The 19,332-nt window shown below is 37.1% G+C and overlaps 9 protein-coding genes across 9 annotated transcripts; 4 read left to right on the top strand and 5 right to left on the bottom strand.

Annotated features, from left to right (window-relative positions):
- Positions 1–482: 482 nt before the first annotated feature.
- Positions 483–1,785, top strand: L201_007495 (uncharacterized protein; the record flags this gene model as incomplete). Its single annotated transcript, XM_066223201.1, has 4 exons — positions 483–570; positions 695–784; positions 919–1,062; positions 1,169–1,785. The coding sequence occupies 4 exons, from the start codon at positions 483–485 to the stop codon at positions 1,783–1,785; spliced, it is 939 nt and encodes a 312-aa protein (XP_066079298.1).
- Positions 1,786–2,623: 838 nt separating this feature from the next.
- L201_007496 (uncharacterized protein) lies at positions 2,624–4,426 on the top strand (the record flags this gene model as incomplete). The annotated part of the gene is made up of 7 exons (XM_066223202.1): positions 2,624–2,725; positions 2,865–3,102; positions 3,213–3,295; positions 3,364–3,560; positions 3,636–3,718; positions 3,780–4,112; positions 4,290–4,426. 7 exons carry the CDS (start codon positions 2,624–2,626, stop codon positions 4,424–4,426), a joined length of 1,173 nt encoding a protein of 390 aa, XP_066079299.1.
- A 151-nt stretch (positions 4,427–4,577) lies between these two features.
- Positions 4,578–5,303, bottom strand: L201_007497 (uncharacterized protein; the record flags this gene model as incomplete). The annotated part of the gene is made up of 1 exon (XM_066223203.1): positions 4,578–5,303. One exon carries the CDS (start codon positions 5,301–5,303, stop codon positions 4,578–4,580), a length of 726 nt encoding a protein of 241 aa, XP_066079300.1.
- A 981-nt stretch (positions 5,304–6,284) lies between these two features.
- Positions 6,285–7,016, bottom strand: L201_007498 (uncharacterized protein; the record flags this gene model as incomplete). Its single annotated transcript, XM_066223204.1, has 1 exon — positions 6,285–7,016. One exon carries the CDS (start codon positions 7,014–7,016, stop codon positions 6,285–6,287), a length of 732 nt encoding a protein of 243 aa, XP_066079301.1.
- A 1,084-nt stretch (positions 7,017–8,100) lies between these two features.
- L201_007499 (uncharacterized protein) lies at positions 8,101–8,619 on the bottom strand (the record flags this gene model as incomplete). The annotated part of the gene is made up of 1 exon (XM_066223205.1): positions 8,101–8,619. One exon carries the CDS (start codon positions 8,617–8,619, stop codon positions 8,101–8,103), a length of 519 nt encoding a protein of 172 aa, XP_066079302.1.
- A 1,449-nt stretch (positions 8,620–10,068) lies between these two features.
- On the top strand, positions 10,069–10,662 carry L201_007500 (uncharacterized protein; the record flags this gene model as incomplete). Its single annotated transcript, XM_066223206.1, has 1 exon — positions 10,069–10,662. One exon carries the CDS (start codon positions 10,069–10,071, stop codon positions 10,660–10,662), a length of 594 nt encoding a protein of 197 aa, XP_066079303.1.
- Positions 10,663–10,933: 271 nt separating this feature from the next.
- L201_007501 (meiotic recombinase Dmc1) lies at positions 10,934–13,045 on the bottom strand (the record flags this gene model as incomplete). The annotated part of the gene is made up of 16 exons (XM_066223207.1): positions 10,934–10,955; positions 11,027–11,137; positions 11,194–11,212; positions 11,269–11,303; positions 11,359–11,369; positions 11,428–11,520; positions 11,575–11,618; positions 11,677–11,735; positions 11,790–11,930; positions 12,003–12,091; positions 12,163–12,315; positions 12,405–12,425; positions 12,495–12,515; positions 12,637–12,735; positions 12,860–12,883; positions 13,028–13,045. The coding sequence occupies 16 exons, from the start codon at positions 13,043–13,045 to the stop codon at positions 10,934–10,936; spliced, it is 960 nt and encodes a 319-aa protein (XP_066079304.1).
- Positions 13,046–13,658: 613 nt separating this feature from the next.
- Positions 13,659–16,539, top strand: L201_007502 (aconitate hydratase, mitochondrial; the record flags this gene model as incomplete). The annotated part of the gene is made up of 7 exons (XM_066223208.1): positions 13,659–13,970; positions 14,121–14,597; positions 14,678–14,929; positions 14,992–15,367; positions 15,423–15,517; positions 15,579–16,083; positions 16,163–16,539. The coding sequence occupies 7 exons, from the start codon at positions 13,659–13,661 to the stop codon at positions 16,537–16,539; spliced, it is 2,394 nt and encodes a 797-aa protein (XP_066079305.1).
- A 371-nt stretch (positions 16,540–16,910) lies between these two features.
- On the bottom strand, positions 16,911–18,889 carry L201_007503 (uncharacterized protein; the record flags this gene model as incomplete). Its single annotated transcript, XM_066223209.1, has 6 exons — positions 16,911–17,421; positions 17,539–18,237; positions 18,329–18,441; positions 18,528–18,637; positions 18,706–18,725; positions 18,804–18,889. 6 exons carry the CDS (start codon positions 18,887–18,889, stop codon positions 16,911–16,913), a joined length of 1,539 nt encoding a protein of 512 aa, XP_066079306.1.
- Between the last annotated feature and the right edge of the window lie 443 nt (positions 18,890–19,332).

Below are 19,332 nucleotides of genomic sequence, written 5' to 3' on the forward strand. Positions count from 1 at the left end.
CCAAGTTGTTATACTTGCTTCGCCTTGATATTCTTGCGTACGTTGGAGTTTTTCCGTTTTCCGCTGGATGCACTCCAGATGTGATTTCCAGTGCGGCAGCTTCGACTTGCAGGTGATTATGTACTAGTGTCTGTTTCTTGAGCCAGACCAAACAAAATAAAGTAAGAGAATGAAGATATCTTTTTCACTTTCACACTTTCACTTTGTCAATTCTATATTCGCTTCTTGACTATACTAGGGTTCTTTCAAACACGTGGTTTGTTAATCACGTGACCAGGTGGTTTGCATGCCGTGCCTGGTATAACAAAAGTTGAAAGATATTATAGATAATTTAACAGCATCATGTAAAAGCAATAACAAATATCTATCTATCCAGTATCGCAATACGTTCTTATATCATAGCTTACAAGTGGAGCATCAACTTCACCCTAAGTCATCGAATCTAGAGGGGCAACCATTCGTTTGAGTCATATATTTGGAAAATGCGGCAAAAAAGAGCAAAGACGTACAAAAGGGTAATGGCACTTTATGTGCAAACATTTGGTTTCAGACACCCCTTCCAGGTATTGGGTAAGTTGTATTCAATCGCTGGAATTAGATGAACCACTTGTTCTTATTTTCAACATACACCTTGAACGAACGAGAATATCCCTCATACCTTGTTTAGCTGCTGATCAATTTTACGTCCATTTAGTCTCACACGATGTATTGCTTGAATCATCAAAGTCAGATATGGATATAGTGAAGATATTAAGAGATGTAGTTCAAGGAGAATGTAAACCTAGTGAGTTGGAATCTCTCAATACAGGTGCCATATAATGTCAAATCAAATCTATGGAAGGTTTCAGATTATATATATAACACACTTTCACATCAATCTCTCTACGCTTTACTAACTTATCCCATCCCTTTCATTAGTGATAACGCAATGTTGTATGGAAGCTTTGTATGCTTTAGGCAAAGACCAACAGAAAGTAACAAATCTAGCGAAAACATTTGAACGAAGGAGATGTAATCATAGAACTGCTATTGAAGGTAATGAATGTTTGAAAGATGTTATAGGTGAGTGGGGGGTTTGGCCTTCACCAATCAATATAGGGCAATACAAAATGACAGGTTTCTTCAGCTATAATGTAAATTTACTAACACTCATCGTTAAACGTTATAGGTCAAACAAATAAACATCGATATGTATTGGCATCACAATCACTTGCTTTACGTACGACTTTGGAAAATGTACCTGGATTACCTATAATACATTTTAATCGTACTGGAGTATTAGTTTTATCACCTCCATCAACAGCAACAATACGTGAAAAGAATAAAAATGAAGAATCAAAGAGAATTGAAGGTATAAAAGAAATGCAAGGTGTTATAGATGGTGAAAATGTTGTTGGATCTAATAATGCTAGTTTGGGACAACCATATCAACAAGCAGGAGCAGGAGTAGGAAGGAAAAAAGTCAAAGGTGTTAATCCATTAAGTGTAAAGAAGAAGAAGGTTCCTCAACCCCAACAACAACAACAACCACCTAAGAAAAAAGAACAAAATGTTGATTTAGGTAAAAAGAGAAGAAGAGATGATGATGATGAAGATAATGCTCAAAATGGTGATAATGGTTCGGATAACGAAGATGATAAAAGTAATAATGATGATACACTAGATGATGGTTCAGGAAAGAAGAAGAGGAGAAGAAGGAAGAAGAAATCTGCTGTAGCTGACGCTATAGCTGAACTGAATGCTACTAATGAAGTAGGAGGAGGAAGCGGTAGTAACGAAGAGTAGATATCGTTTCTGCCAAAAGATGTTCTCTTCATAATCTTTATGTATATCGTATCTTCTTCTTTTGTTTTTGCATGTATAATTAGTCCTCATTTTTACGCACTGTAAAACCCACTGATACCATGCAATATAGCTATGAATGAGATATATATACGAGCAAGTTGTCAATCTACTCTTACATGTTCGCTGGACTGAAATTTTGATTCCCGTTTAAGACGTTCGCTTAATTATGGCATAAATATCAATAAAAATCTCGCTTATCTCCTTTTGTTGATAAATTTCGAATTTCCCATTTAACGGTAAGGCTTAATTTCCCATTTTACAGATAATGATTTCCCATTTTGCATCATCCACAAGAATAAGGTATCATTTCCCATTTTAATTGAGGATTCCCACTTTCAATGGAGAAACGGAATAGAGTGGTTATGGGATACTGGTAATCCGAACTACCCCAATGTGCCCCCACCCCATCGTACAAGATTATTACTCCACGGCTAGAGACATCTTTGATCCGATTTTATCGATAAATTTGAGGGTAACCCCGTTTACGCTTGATCAATACTATCATCAATTCACAAGACACTGACAAAGCTGACTTTGTTATTCCAAAAAAAAAAAAAGAGAAGGACAAACTTAGTTATTTGGTTTCTTTGATTTCTGCCATAAAGTTTGAGCTAGTATAACGTTCTCAGCACGTAAACAATATAGATATTTACCAAAGAACAAAGAAATAGAATACATCAACCTACTTCTTCTTGAGAATCAATAGAAACATTCGTATAAGGATATTCAAAGTCTGAATCATAGAAATCAATTCAAGCCAATTAACTCCATTTCAAAAATGTCGATAAGCCCAAAACTCGACTCCTCAAGGAGATTGATATGTTGTATTGGTACTGGAGGGACTATAGCTTCTGAACCCACGGCGGGTGGGTTAGCACCTGTAAGTTCAGCTTTCAAATAAAGCATCATTGTTTTTGCATCAAGTAGTTTGTTTTGTTACAGTTATCTCAACAACAATCCTGCGACCGAATACCATCCCTACTTGTTCGACTAATTAATTTGTTTTCCACATCATACAGACTAGACAAGATACATTCTTCCGAAGAATTAGATCACATCCATCCTTAACTTCACCAGCACATTTCGACTCTTCATCTGTATCATTCTCTTCACCTGTACATACGACTGAAGTCAATAATCAAAATATTAGATATCCAAGATTGATTACACCTGAATTAGATGATCAAGGTACTTCTGTTGAATATGAGATATTGGATTTGAATAGACATTTAGATAGTAGTGAGATGACACCTAGTGGTGAGGTTCGCTTTCTCTTTTCATTTTCTTCCCCCTGTTCTGTTCTTCTCTTCAAGTGATAATAGTGTTTGCGCAAAGACTGATATTTCTGTTTTGATGTTCGATAATAGAATGGAATATTATAGCTTCTTTAGTACATGAGAATTGGGATAATTACGATGGATTTATCATTTTATCAGGTACTGATACTTTAGTAAGTTATACTAATGCAACTACCTCTTAATCACCTTGGACATAGTCTTCTGACAAAGTATTCTTTAGGCATATACAGCAGCTATTCTATCATATTTATTCCTTCAAGCAGGTAAACCAATCATAGTAACAGGTGCACAAATTCCATTATCTAGACCTAGATCAGATGGTTGGACAAATATTTTAGATTCTCTTTTCGTAACTGGTACTTTAGATTATGCCGGTGTTGGAATTGTCTTCAATCATCAATTGTTAAGTGGTACTAGGTGAGTGTTTGATTTACAATCATACCCGCCATTACGTATGACTTGACCTGACCTAATGATATTCTTTCCTTGTAGAGCTACAAAAAGTAGTCCAAATCTATTTGGGGCATTCACTACACCTTGTGTACCACCTTTAATCAACTTTAACGTTAAGATCAGTAAGTTTCAAGATCCCCCTCGAATTCGATATAATAGCTAATATATACTATTAAAACACAGCTTATGATAAATCCATAAAACTTTCACCTAGATCCACAAATCCACCACCACCATTAATTAAATTACTCACACAATCAACTGTACTCTCGATACATATTTATCCAGGTATGACAGGATCAATATTAGAATCACAAATTAACACGGTACCAAACTGTAAAGCTGTTGTTATTTCTGCTTATGGTTCAGGTAACTTACCTATAAATGAAGAATCAGGAGTTTTACAATCATTGAAAAGAATGGTACAAAAAGAAATCTTAGTTGTGGTTATTAGTCAATGTGGGATTCCTAATGTTTATCCTTTGTATACTCAAGGTAGAACGTTACTTAGTATCGGTGAGTAAAACTCTCATGTACCCATACCACTTGATAGTATCGACAAGTCGCTGCGAGACCTTCAATTCAACATAGCAGGACAATAGCGAACAGAGGATGAGATTCAGAGCGGAACGGAAGAGAAATACGGGCTCGAGAGCTGGTTCAAGCTGACTAATCAAACGGGAATATCTTTAGGTGTACTACCAGGTTACGACTTAATGCACGAAGCAGCATTTGCTAAACTCATATGGCTAGTATCAAGACCTGAATTAACCTTCAAACAGAGACAAGAGTTATTCGAAACCCCTATCGCTGGAGAAATGTCAATTTAGATCAAGAGTAACAATATTACAATACGGTGTGGGATACAGTATGTTGAATAACAATGCCCTTCACGAATGGACGATAAATACTCAAACTACAGATTCAAATATGCATACGTAGACCGGACTATGAAATGGAAACCTTAGACTTTAAACTTCGTTATTCCTCCTCAGATTCTTGATTATTCCCATTTTCATCCTCCCAATAATCATATAAAGCACTTTGAGCATAAGATTCTATCAGAGCAAACCGATCATCTATAGGTGAAATTTGATTTCTAACTGCTGTAGCTACATCGATCCTATCCCTCTCATCGCTACCCCCTGCTACACCTATATTATGTTCTAACCATTCATCTACATCTTTAAACTCATTAGTAGATTGATTGGGATCAGTTGGATACAATCTTAATACTGAGCTTTCATCAATAGATCTACCAGTATGTTCTGGAGTAAGATCAATCCTGATAACCTCTCTTTCATCTTCACCTCGAACAGTATAATGTGGTTCTTCTCTTGGAATTCTGCTTCTTTCCCTTTCTTGCCTATCAATACTGGAAGTATTGTCCATCAGAGGTGGAAACTCGGATAATGCTGTCCCTCTTTGGTCCAAATTGTTAACACTAGGAAACCTAACTGGACCTCCATTTCCATTGCTATCAGGATTTCTAGTCCTAGTATTGCCAATGCTAGGAGATGCCGTAGCTAGGACATTTGCAGAGGAAGGTGCAGTATCAAACGGGTAATCCATGAAAATATCTTCAGTAGTACTTCTCTGGGTAAGAGTTTGGGCAGATGCCCATCTTCTATTCCAGACTATTTGATCATTCATCAATGTCCCTTCTGGCAATTGATTGGCTGGTGGTAATTCTGGGTGAGGATTCATGATAAGATAGACGGCTGTAATGTAATCTGTCACTCTATATGATTATCTATTGTATACAATACTTTATTGAACAGGAATTGTCAAAAATAGACGGTTTTCTTTTTTTTGGCAAAAAGCACATCTATTCCTCTTAACTTATACTGGATTCTGGTCACTGTCAATATTACACAATATCTGTACCACATTTTACTGAAGAAGGCGAAGTCGCTTTACGGAGTTACAAATATAATTACTTCGTTTATTAAAAACGCTGGATGAAGACATAAAACACAATTTTTACTTCTACCTTTTCGCTTATGAGTACAGTCATACAGTACAGACCGAGCGGACTATATAAGGCGTACATTCGATGGCAGTAAAGACAATGGAGCAAAGTTGCGAGAGACGCTAACTATGGATTCGCGAAGTAGTTGTGTTGAAAAGATCTTTGGAAGATCCAAAAGGAATGGCGAGAAGGAAAGGTCTAATTGTGTGAAGTTCAACATCATTTGGAGTAAATCCGTAAATTCACACTGTACTTCTCTCGGCTTCCGCTAGTTCACGAAGTCATACAAGCGAATAAAAGGAGAATTTATCAAGACATCTTCTAGCGGAGTGCTGTTCAGTATACAATACAGTATCGCTCTCATAGAAATGTGTGGCAGTATCTTTTATTGCTGAAGGCAAGAAACAGCTTCAATACAAGAGTGGCGATACTGTACTGTCTGTGGGTTTCATTTTCAACGAAGACTCAAGTCCTTTGTTACAGCAGTTCCTGAGGGAAGCAGCTGAATCAGGACCAGACCACCTTTATTTTATTCATTGGCAATCAAATGCAGTAACATTCTGATGAGTGTCCATGGACAGATTAAGAACGGTAGCGTTACGGATCAAAGGAAATTTAAGTTTTAGGTGAGGTAATGTACTGGATGTATACTGTATATACCTGTATTCAAGCGCATATTGCATGATAATACATAGGTGCTGCACGTCCTATATAAATCACTCATCTTCACCTTCTTTATCCTCAAAATAACATAACAAAGCCATCTTAGCTTCTTGGACTACGAAATTAAAGTTTTCGGAAGTAGGAGAGATTTGACTTCTAATAGCTGTATTCAAATCAACTGTTCTTCGTGATCTTGATGTACTACTCATATTACTGCTTTCTGAACCTACTCTTGACAAATTGTCATCAAGCCAAATTTGTCTATTTCTCGTAGTTCTATTGGAAGATGCAGGAGGAATAGTGGGATATAGCTGTAATTGCGAAGGTTCTTCTCTACCTGTATGTTCAGGTAAGAAATCAATTATCAATACGTCATTCCCATTTTCTGTAGTATCTATTTCAAAAGTTACTGGACCTCTTTGTCCCCTTCTACTTGAAGCATGAGAATCTTCTTCATTATTATTTATAGTATACATACTTGTTCTTCTTGAGCCTGAACTGGAATTGGTATTGGTATTTCTGCCTCTACCTAAATCACCAAGTTGTTGTTGAGTAAATATCGATCTGATACCAGGTAAAGTCATCTCAACACTAAGATTATCGTTATTTTGAACAAAGTTTCTCTGGGTAATTATTGGTGAAGCGATAGTCAATCTTGTTTCGTATGATGGTGCAGCATCGACTTCTATTGATCCGTTGTATGGTACCCATCTACTATCAAGGAAAATTTCTCCGTTCAAAATTGATCCTTGAGGATATGTTCGTTTTGTATTGGAAAAATTCATATTCCGTTATTTGGTTTATTATCGTAAAGTTGTGTATACAGTCTGTATTGTATGAGCAGCGTTTGAATATGATAAAAAAGTTGACCGAATATCTTTAGTTGAGCCGGTATTTATAGTTTCAAACAGATTGCGTTTTCGAGCCAGTAGTGCTCCTTATCTATCATATTCTACCAGATTCAAACTCCCCATGTTCGAATTATGCTTTATGGAGAAGCGAGGCTGTCAAACATACTCGTATGATTGCTAGCAAGCACAAGCTGACTGTTGACTCGTACTGCATGATAAGAAAATATGGATGATCGGATTTGCTGAGACTGAATGATGTGTAACTTACTACACTAAAAATATGAGTATAGTACATTCATAAACGAAGACTATATGTCTTCTTGCCTTCTTGCCTTCTTCAATATAATATCACGGCGTTACTGTGAATACAGATACAAATGAAAATGTGTTGAAAATTCAATTCAGCAAAGGTCGCACATAGAAGACCAACCTAAATTACGATTTTAACGCTTTTGCTAATACTGCTACAATGATACTGCACATCCTTTGTATGGTGTGGAAGGCTATCTGTCATACTTCCACCTTTAGAGATCTCGTCAGCTTACTCTATCACTCCCGTCAGCCAACTCGCATCCTCTTATTCGCATCCGTATCTCGATCCCGTCCTTCCCGTACATCATAAGGTTCGTACTCTTCGTAGGAATGATCATCCGAACTATCGGAAGGATGTTCCGACTTAATCGAATAGTAAAGTATTATATCTTTAACATAGCTTCTGTACAAATAGAATAAGATATAAATAGTAGTAGATAGACTTAAATGTACATCTCGTGAACTACACTTCGCACTCGCCACCCGTCTTATTCAGAGGGCATCGCATATCGTACTCGCACTACTCGTCCCATCACACTATCATAGGCAACAACAAACACAAGGATCTGAAATATACAGTATAGAGTAATACATTCATGAAAGACTTGCATTTATATTTTCCTAGTACAGTACTTTACTTATTTCTGTACATCATGTAAGTATGTCACAGACGGGTGTGGCATTTTTACAGAGTACAACATGATCATTATTCCGTATTTTCTTCTGATTTGGAATTGATATACTCCCAAAATCTTCTCAAACTCCTTTCTACCACTTCTCTAGATTGATCATTATCGCTGAAGTTATCTTGAGCATTTCCGTACAGCGAGTCGTCTACACGACCTAGACGTACTTCCTTGGTCACATCATTAATCCAATCTTCTTCATTTTCCTTTTTGGGATCAATGACAGAGAAGTTTATCAGTGATCTAATCTGAGTGCCTTGAGATATGGTGGGTATACCAATATTTAAGGATACTTCGTATTCCCCTTCAGTGATTTGACTAGGAGCGAAATAGATCCGATTATCAAGATGTGTATTATCACCGCCAGATGAAGGTAAATATAAAGTTTTAAATCTTCTTCTGGTATGATGTTTGGGACTATCTGGTGAGATTGGTGAAGGATCGATCTTGATACTTCCTCTTGTTGACCATGGTGTATAAGCCTCGTTAGAGGATTCGTTGGTATATTTAGAGATATTGATTGAAATTGAAAGTGGCATTTTGAGATGGACTGCTGTCGTGGTTGGATTGTGAGTTCCACAATAATGACTTGTATATCTTCGATTCGATGCAAGAGAGGAAGATGATGTTATAAGCTGGATAACATAACTCCTGAGGCTTTATAGTACTGTAATATGCGTCTAGTACCATCCAGAACCATCATTCAGAGGCTACGATACTGCTTGGCACGAGTCCATGCCGGCTTCTTCAAAGTTCTTGAAAAGTCAAGAGTTGAGTAAGTTATATGTACCGGAAGTCAACGTCTGGAAGGATCTCGAAGACTGGGTTCTCACAGTACATTAACTGCAAGTAGCACCGAAAGTCATTCTTCCTCTCCCGCAACAATGATACTCTGCACCAGGTATAGGGCTGCCTCGCTTATCAGAAAGGTATAACAGCCGCATTGAAGTCGGTCCAACTGGCGGCTGAAACATTACATTGAAATCTTGCGAGACAGCGGCATGACCAGTGCGGAATGTCTTCAATCTTGTCAAACAGCTGATAATGTAAAACCTTTCGCTGCTGAATATGATTGTACTACGTTCTACTACATCCAGCATTCTGGGAGGGCATTACTGTATATCACCTAAAAGATCGAAGTCCATGACAATTGGAGTGGAAACTCTCAGTTCTTGGAGGACTTTGCTTTCCTTCCAAACAGAAGCAGATGATGAAGTATGATAGCATGAATTCTGCTAATCGAAGAGGGCTGTTCTCATTGGTTTTTTGTCTTTCATTTTTTTCTTTCTGCCAAGACAGAAGCGGAATTGCATTGGTGGTAATTGCGATACGGGATAGAGCTGACTCATGTTCCGGAGTGAAGCTGTTGAAAAACAGCTGCCTTCGACGCGCATTGGAAATGATAATTGTAAAGTGATTTCGTTAAAGATTTCCTGCAGAATTACAGAATCCGTTGCAATCTATACAAAGACTCTCGTTATATCAAGTCACTTCGTCATCAAAGATCACCAATGGTATTGAACGAGAGATGAGGAACGTCTTCGCCTTGCCTTCTAAGTTTCTGAGTCCTTGCGAGAATTGCCCACCCCGTCTCCCGTCTTCATCGGAAAGAAGTCGAGGCTGTCGACACTTCGCAATAAAGTGATGTAAAGTATCGCCTTAACAACGAAGTATCATGAATCCTAACAAGTATGACAAGTAGTCTTCGGGTCACGTAAGGAGTTCAAGCACGTCAGAATCCTTGATCGAAGGTTGGTATCCTTTCATAGCATGATATGCACAAAAGATGGTTTTCCACCATAGGGGTTTAGAGCAGGTGTGGCGATATATTCTTAATACATAGTATAAAGTATAAAACGGGTATCAGACTGAATGATTAATCTAATGATTCGCCCTCCCACTTTACATCCAAATCATAGTACCTTCATTAATCAGTATTCGTACATCCCTTTATCACATAAATCATTACACTATTATTCGCCACAACAATGAATAATCTCTTTCAAAAAGTTGTTTCCACTTTTACTGGCTCCACCACAGGTGAAAACCAAAGTAAAGCTACAGAAATCGAGTGTAACTCTCGAATAACTTATCACAAAATAGATCCAAATTCAACATTTCAACATTATCTGAATGAACTTGACCAAAATGTACCACCTACTAGTAGAGACGATAGAGGTATATCCAGATCACACGTATATACTGATAACCTTATAAGTGTAAACAGAATAGATAGAGATGGACAGATCAATATTGGTATGCCTTATTCAGTCCAGACTGATTCTATGAAGGAATCTACTCAAAATTCAATTTACGTTTCTTCTTATCCTGATTCTGATGGAAACCATCGATCCAAGGAAGAAAGTATCGATAATATGATGAAGACTGGGATTTTCCAATTCGAACATGATAGTATCACAGTTGAGAATGGAGCTGTTAAAGATCAAATCAGAGCCAAGTTCCTAGAGATAGCATTAGATGAAGGGCTTGTTAACGAGTTCGCCGATAATGTTAGATCTAGACTAAATTCGTCTTATAGCCCAGTTGTGGTGAGGAACAACGTGATGTATAGTAGGGAATGATATGTATCGTAATTATACTGTTGTATGGAGATACTATAGCTATTGACGTCCATTGAAGACAGAACGGCTTCGCTAGAATACAGGATGATGCAGAAGGGTATGCATGAAAACCTTATATACAACCATGATTTGGGTATGCTGGATATATGAACAAACGTTACAGTGATGTTTGACGTCGGACCACTGAAAAGGGAATACATGATCGCCTCAACATTTTCTCGAAATCTCCTACTACATGATTCACAACTTGACGAAAATGCATGTATCTCGCTTAATTTGTGTCTTCCCAACCACTGCATAAATAAATAGACAGTCAGTTGTTTTTCTGACAAGAATTGAAAAAAGTAAAATCAGAAAAACATACCCAGATTTCAGAACGTAAGTGGCTTCTCCTTCAGGCATATCAGGGGAATCATTGAGTTTAGCGATTCGCTCATCCCCTCTACCTTTTCTTAATTGGATTCGCACGGCGGAACTACATTGTTGCTCAGTTATGTTAATCTTCTTGGTGTACGGTGTACCTTGACTTACGCATGAGCAAGGATATGACCTAGAAGTGGGAACAGATCAGCTCATCAAAGCTTTGTTTAGAAGGAAAATATTCACCTCCAACAGGTTTAGCGGAAGCAGCTGCGGCAAACCTAATGGAAATCAGTTAGCCTCAGGACGTACCATTGCGGGTCGACTTGGACTTACATCGCAGCAGCCTAAGTTGTGTTACAATAAGCATATGTTCCGTTCAACACTCAGTACAGCCAGACTTACACCAGGATCAGCTTGAACTTGATTTGTTAAAACGACAGCAACGTTGAATTCTTCTGCGAGTTTTTGGAGTCGAGCAAGGAATTGATTCAATTTCTAATGACAAAGCAGTGAGCTAGACTCATGGTCGATTTATTCGAGTAAGCTCACCTGTTGTCTTTCTGATAATTCTCCTCGACCAGAATAATCTTGACCTAAATGCATAGGATTCCAGTTAGTTGCATAGTCGTGGCAGAAGTAAAACATCCTTACGAAAAAGATTCATTATACTGTCCACGATGATAAGCTTGTATGTTCGATCTTCTACGAATCTTTTTATATGACGTCAGCATGACAATCGCTTTCTGACCTGTTTGAAGGCTTACCTAACGGCTAATTCTACAAGGAGATCACATTGTTGCTCTGAACTCCAAGCTCTTGCACAAAGCACATTGTCGAGTGCCATAGAAGCATCGACCCCGAATCGATCTGCTACAGCTTTGACACGATCTGGCCGGAAGGTGCCTCTGTGTTGCAAGAGAAGTTCTTTTAGCGTTGAGTCCCAATCTTCTTATACGTGAATGACCTATGCCACTCACTCAGTATCAATGTAAGCTACTTTGCCGCTTGCACCACCGGTCTCGATGGGAAGTTGAGTGGAGACACAAAGAGTGTGACAGAGTTGCGTCTTGTGAAGTTCACCACGATGACTATTAGCTGGATATGTGGTTCGTACATCAAGGAAATACCGGGACTCACTTTACCAGTTCTATATTCCCCAAATACTTCAGTGATACATTGAGTTGAAATACCACCGCCAAGCATAGCATCAACGCTTTTTGAGCCAGTAGTGATGTAAATAACATCTTGTCTTCGATCGGCAATTTCTGTTCCGGTGAGGAAAGGTGGAGGCTAGGAGTAAATAAGGAAAGCAACAAAATTAGCGGTTTTGAAGGATGTACTTCATGTGCTGATGTATTTTTGGGACGACTTAAACTTACCAACATTTTCGCGGTAACTTCCTGTAAGAGCAAGAGATTCATTAGTGATCATCTAGTTAACACGAGAGTGGCTATACAAGATCAGCTCACCTTCAGTTTCTCAACTTTGGCCTAGGTTTCGGGAATAAGCTGTATTCAAAACATGCAGTTTTCAGACAGCTTACCTCAGAAAGACCCTGCGTATTTTGATATAAGCATGAAAAAGGTGCACATGATCAATAGAGTGACTCACTTTGATTTTGAGTAGATGTCTTCGTGTGGTTTGAGCTACACCAAGCACAGTAACGATACCAGCTGCTTTCAGCTTAACGATGTCTTGTACATTGATACCCTAAACGGAAGAAAGGTTAGTTCTCAGAAGCAGCGGGAAGGAAAGAGAAACTGTCTGGAAGCAGCTGAGTGGAGAGAAAGACATTCATGTAAGGGCGGTAGGAGATAACTTAGAAAGAACTCACATGGTTTTGAAGCTCGTCCACGGACTGAGAGATGGGATAAATCAGCTAAGATGACGTTCGAATACCTATCAGACCTACTTCAAAAGTTGTGATTTCCTTTGAGAAGAAACGTAAATGTCAGCAAAATTACAGTGGACGAAGAGGACAGGTACTGGAATATGAACATACATCACCGTTGTCAGACATAATGAGGAAAGTAGCTTGACTAGGAGGTAGACAGAGAGGTAGAGAATGAGATACAAGTCACGAAATGATATCTTTTGACAGATATAGATAAATTCCAGTAAGAAGAGACAAAAGGAAGAGAACCGAAGAAGGAAAGGAAGATGATCAAGTCTTATACATGCTTGTTATACGCACAGATACAGTAGTTGACGCGATTTAATCCATTCTCAATAACACTTTCAAAAGTGATCAACCTCCACCTTGACTTTTGATTATCTAGACCCTGAATATTCAATATACATCAACTGACAGTAACTTACATACTCCCTCCCTTTTGTAGGGTAAGAGTAGACTAGTATAGGGAATAATCGGACAAGTCCACCCAACCAAAAAAAGAGATTTACAATTCACTGTGTCTTATTTCGGGTTTACCTGACTCGCACCTTCAAAAAAAACAATCATACGAGGTTGTCTTTCATTTGGAAATTTGTTATCTTCCAGCTATAAGCGCGCATCGATAACAAGATAATAAAATCAAAATAATAACTTTTTATTAGATATCCTCTTCTTCTCGTATCTTCTCGTTCGTTTATCGATATTTACTGATAAATAGAGGTACAGAAGTATACAAAAGATGGTTATCTTATCAACATCATCATCAACAGCAAGGACGCGTATTTGTTCTATACAAAGAACAATCAAAAGAGGTTTAGCTACACCTTCAACTTTACCTATAAAAGATTGTACTTCTATCACACCACCTTATCAAAGGTTACTTAAGACTTTAGATAATGTTAGAGATGTTTTACCTAAAGGTACCAAGTTGACTTTAGCTGAAAAGATCTTGTATTCCCATTTAAGGAATCCAGAAGAATCCTTAGGAGGAGCAACTAAAATTAGAGGTGAAAAATATTTGAAGTTGAGACCCGACAGGGTGGCAATGCAGGTGAGTCAACTTTAATCACTTTTTTTTGATTCCTTAATTTAAAAGAGAACGTGAACAGTAAATGAGAATTGTTGGACATTGTCCAGCATGATATGCATATATATATATATATAAGGTGGAATATACTAACGACATTTCCCTCTCTTATAGGATGCTTCTGCTCAAATGGCTTTACTTCAATTTATGACATGTAAATTACCTTCATGTGCTGTACCAGCTTCAATACATTGTGATCATTTAATTCAAGCACAAACTGGTGCAACGGAAGATTTAAGTAGATCAATAGAAGCAAATAAAGAAGTATTTGATTTCTTACAATCTGCTGCTAAAAAATATGGTATTGAATTTTGGAAACCTGGATCAGGTATTATTCATCAAATTGTTTTAGAAAATTATGCTGCACCTGGATTATTGATGTTAGGTACAGATTCACATACACCAAATGCAGGTGGTTTAGGAATGTTAGCTATTGGTGTTGGTGGTGCAGATGCTGTTGATGCTTTAACTGATACTCCATGGGAATTAAAAGCTCCTTTAGTAACTGGTGTTAAATTAACCGGTCAATTACAAGGCTGGGCAACTCCAAAAGATTTAATCTTACATTTAGCTGGTAAATTAACTGTAAGAGTAAGTCGAACAATTCTTTCTACCGAAATTGCAGCCAAGAGCTTCACTGATTGTTGTTCTATCTTCCTTTCATCTTTCAGGGTGGTACAGGTAGAATAATAGAATATTTCGGTCCAGGTGTACCTGCTCAATCATGTACTGGTTTAGCCACCATAGCCAATATGGGTGCTGAAGTCGGTGCAACAACTTCAACTTTCCCTTACTCCGACAATATGAGACAATACTTGCATGCTACAGGTAGAGGCCCAGTCGCTCAAGCTGCAGATGATGCTGCTAAACAAGGTTTCTTGAGTGCAGATGAAGGAGCTGAGTATGATGAAGTTATCGAAATCGTGAGTTCAGCTAGGTGTATGCCAGTACAGAACCTGACTTAAACCGCAAACACGTTTTGCAGAACCTCTCCGAACTTGAACCTCACTTGAACGGGCCTTTCACACCAGATCTTGCCACTCCCTTATCATCATTCTCATCTTTCCTCAACTCCAACCAATACCCCACAACTCTGTCTTCAGCATTGATCGGATCATGTACAAATTCATCATATGAAGACATGTCAAGAGTAGCATCTATAGCAGAACAAGCTAAAGCTGCTGGTCTTAAATCTAAAGTACCTTTCCTTGTTACACCTGGATCAGAATTGATTAGAGCTACAGTGGAGAAAGATGGGTTACAAGATACTTTGGAAAGTGTCGGTGCTACTGTCTTGGCTAATGCTTGTGGTCCATGTATCGGTCAATGGAAGAGAGATGAACACAAAGGTGAAGACAATGGTGAGTTGAATTGCTTAACCAGTTTGATGTTGCATACACTGACAATATTTCGTAGCTATCTTAACCTCATTCAACCGAAACTTCAAAGCTAGAAATGATGGCAACTTAAAAACCATGAACTTCCTCGCTTCTCCTGAGATAGTGACTGCTGTAAGTCCGGGTTTTCCTGGTACAATGTGTCGTCACTGACGGTTCTTATCGCTTCGCACAGATGGCTTTCTCTGGTGATCTCAACTTTAACCCTACAACCGATTCTATACCTACACCTAATGGACCATTCAAATTCACTCCACCATCTGGAGATAGACTACCACCCACAGGATATTCAGCTGGTGATTTATCTTATGCACCTTCACCTTCACCATCACCTGAACCATCTACTGAAATCGCTATATCACCTTCATCAACTAGATTAGAAATTTTGGAACCATTCGGTACAAATTTCAGTGGTAATGGTGAATTACCTAAAATGACATGTTTGATGAGAGTTAAAGGTAAATGTACAACAGATCATATATCAGCTGCAGGTGCATGGTTAAAATATAAAGGTCATTTAAGTAATATTTCAGAAAATACTCTAATGACTGCTGTAAATGATGAAAGTGATAAAATAAATAAAGCTATAGATATAAATGGTGAAGAAGATACTATACCAAAAACAATGCAAAAATACAAAGCTAGAAATGAACCTTGGATGTTGGTTGTCGACGATAATTGTGAGTTAGCGTCAAAATATATGTCCTCTCTAACGTGAAATATTTGACTGATTGGGTTGATATTTTTGGTTGATCATAGATGGTGAAGGTTCAGCAAGAGAACATGCAGCATTACAACCAAGATTCTATGGAGGAGCAATGATAGTTGCAAGATCATTTGCAAGAATTCATGAAACAAATCTAAAGAAACAAGGTATATTACCATTATGGTTTGTCGATAAATCAGATTATTCAAAGATCTCAGCACATGATAAAGTCTCAACAATAGGTTTAGATAAAATTATGAATAATACCTCATCATCAGATATCTTGAAATTAAGAGTTGAAAGACCATCTGGTGAAATCGAAGAAATTCCAGTTAGACATACTCTAAGTAAAGATCAAATTGAATGGTTAAGATATGGTAGCGCGCTTAATTATATTGGTGCTAAAGCTAGAGAAGCTGGTAAAGCTTAGACCAGTATCAGCACATTACTTGTCAATCGGATGTTACCATGATACATTATACAATTGGAATGGGGAGGGTCGTTTTTGTTTGTACATTTATAGGTGTTCCATCATGCATATTGCATATTGCATATCTTCCGAACAACTTAAATAGTCGCGTTGACAAGCATCCTTTTGATACAAGAGGTTGCGATCAAAAGATACATGTCATGTAGATTATAGTCGTAATGAATCAATGGGAAAATCAAGCAATCTATATAAGTAATATTATTACAACGAAGAGATGAAAGTAGTGTAATGTTTAATTATCAAAAGTCTAAAAAATAACCTTAGCATATGAAAACACGGGGAAAAAAGGTCGAGAGAGAGTCTCATTGTTTCTAAGTCAATGATAAATCAACTAAAATAGTAATTATACCTAAAACAATTTCTATACCAATTAAAATAATAACTATACCTTCTAATCTTTCACCATGTGAAGAATTGACTGATTCTTTTAAAAGTTTTAACATATCTTGTAAAACATCTACACGAGCATTTAAAAGATCAACTCTTTGACCAATTTCTAAATATGATCTTGCGGCAGAATATAAAGGTTCTAAATCTGGGAAAGTCCAAAAAAATTCAGGTGAATCTAATATTGAACCAACTAAATTTATATTTATACGTAAAATAAATAAATTTCCAATTTGTTTCATAATTTCACTTCTTGGTAAACCTATTTTACCAGTTTCACTCAAAGATTTTGGTATATCTTTAGTTTGTTCTATAGTTGATGTAATTAATTCTTCAAATAAAGAAATTTTAACTGATTGTGATAATGCATGTGATAATGATAATTTTGTCATATATGATGATCCTTTTCTTAAAGTTATAACGTCGTTGTAAATTCTGTATATATTTAGGGAAAAAAAAAAAAAAGAGATTTGAATTATTGATTGATTAGTAAATAATCTTATAGGCTAGATGTAACGATTTAAATTTTCGTTCGTGTTTACCTTTACTCACCTTGAATAATCTGCATAATAAAAATTTAAATCTTCCATTTCAACATCTTCTGTTGATAATCTTTCAATTTCAAATTTTTTAATTGAATGTAAAAATTTCTTTTCTTCTTTTTCAGTCATACCCCAAATTACTACTGTACCATATTCAAATAAAAAAACATCAGGTACCCATTCTTCTTCTTCAAAATCATCATCATCATCTCTTTCACTATCATTATCATAGTTGCTATAACCTCCTCCTTCATCTTTATTATTGGTTGTTATCGTTGATGATGATTTTCTTTTATTATGTTGACCATTATTATTATCATTATTATTAATATTATCATTATTGTTGTTATTGTTAGATTTGGATGAATTCGATCTTGATGCTCCAGGTCTTTTTGTAAATCCTGTACGTCTCTTAACTTCCCCAGAACCAGAATTTTGTCTTGAAGGTGATGATGATCTTTTACTTGAATTATTGGTATTAGGTGTATTAGAATAACTATCACCTAAATTCAATAAATCACCTTCAGGTATATTATTATTACTATTTAAAATAGGTTTTAAATGTGGTGATCTAAAATTTGATGATGATGAACTAGGTGGAGGTAAATATGGTGTATGTAAACATTCTGTATCAAATATACGTGGATGTGTTCTATATGATGTTGGTCTAGCTGATAAATATGCCTGCATAGCTGGTAAATTGTATGTTCTATCAAATAGGAATTTCACATATCTTGGTCAGCTTAATACAATAATAACAAATGCGTCAGAGCTGAGGGAGGGAGGCAAGCCAGACTCACGCTGCAGTACAATAAGCAGTAACTCTAGGTAATTTTGCTTTTTCACTTTTCGTTAATCTTTGTGCATCCCTTCTTGCTGTACCTTTTGGAATCTGTGAGAGTGGTGTATAAAACTGTTTATCATGCATTAGAATCATTTGTAAGCAGAATGTTGATAAGCTATACCTGAAATGTAGCGATCACAATATTAATAGCTCACCTCTACACCTTCTCCTTCATCGTTATTCAATAAACCCCTCTCATTGTCTTCATCCTCTTCTTCTTCTGGAATCGTTGGCGTCTCAGGTTGAGTTGGTAGAACCTTGAGCTCTATCCAGACAAAGAATATAGATTCGGTCAAAAGATATCATCATAGCATTTCTGTATATGCCACTCACTCGTTCCAAGCTTCGATGTTCTATTTAAACCATGAATAAGTAATTGTGATTTAGCTTTCAAAGTCATCACGTTCAAATAATGATGATTGAAAACTCACCTCATCGGTTGCCTTTGCTCCCTTCTTGCAGGTTGTGGAACCTGTGCATACGGTAACGGAAGTGTATTTGGTCCTTTTGGCGGCATATTGGTGATCCTGCTGTCCTACTCAGATCTCTTGTGATTAAAAGCTGAGACTAGAAATGTTGTATCTATTCCAAGGTGAATTCAAGGATGGGCATGTTGTTGATAAAGGTAAATTAATCTGCATTTATATTCAATCATTTTTATGCTTCTAGTTGTCACTCCGTTCTGATGACATCTCAGACCCTGACATTACAATCACATCATATACTTTCCTAATCCAATTAGACTTTTCATTGCAAGCTGATTTAGAAGGACTACAAAAAATAGTAATCACCTTAAAAAGCATGGTAATCACGTGCTTTGAGAGAAATCACCGAAAATCGCTTTTTCTCTTACAAGGTGTTGAACAATTTCAATTCAGATCTCGTCTTTTTCATGTTGTATCTTCTTGATATCCAACTCCTTAGGATTTATTTGTCATTGTTTTGCTCTACTTGTTGTTT

The sequence above is a fragment of the Kwoniella dendrophila genome, chromosome 10, assembly GCF_036810415.1.
Source record: "Kwoniella dendrophila CBS 6074 chromosome 10, complete sequence".
Classification (NCBI taxonomy): domain Eukaryota; kingdom Fungi; phylum Basidiomycota; class Tremellomycetes; order Tremellales; family Cryptococcaceae; genus Kwoniella; species Kwoniella dendrophila.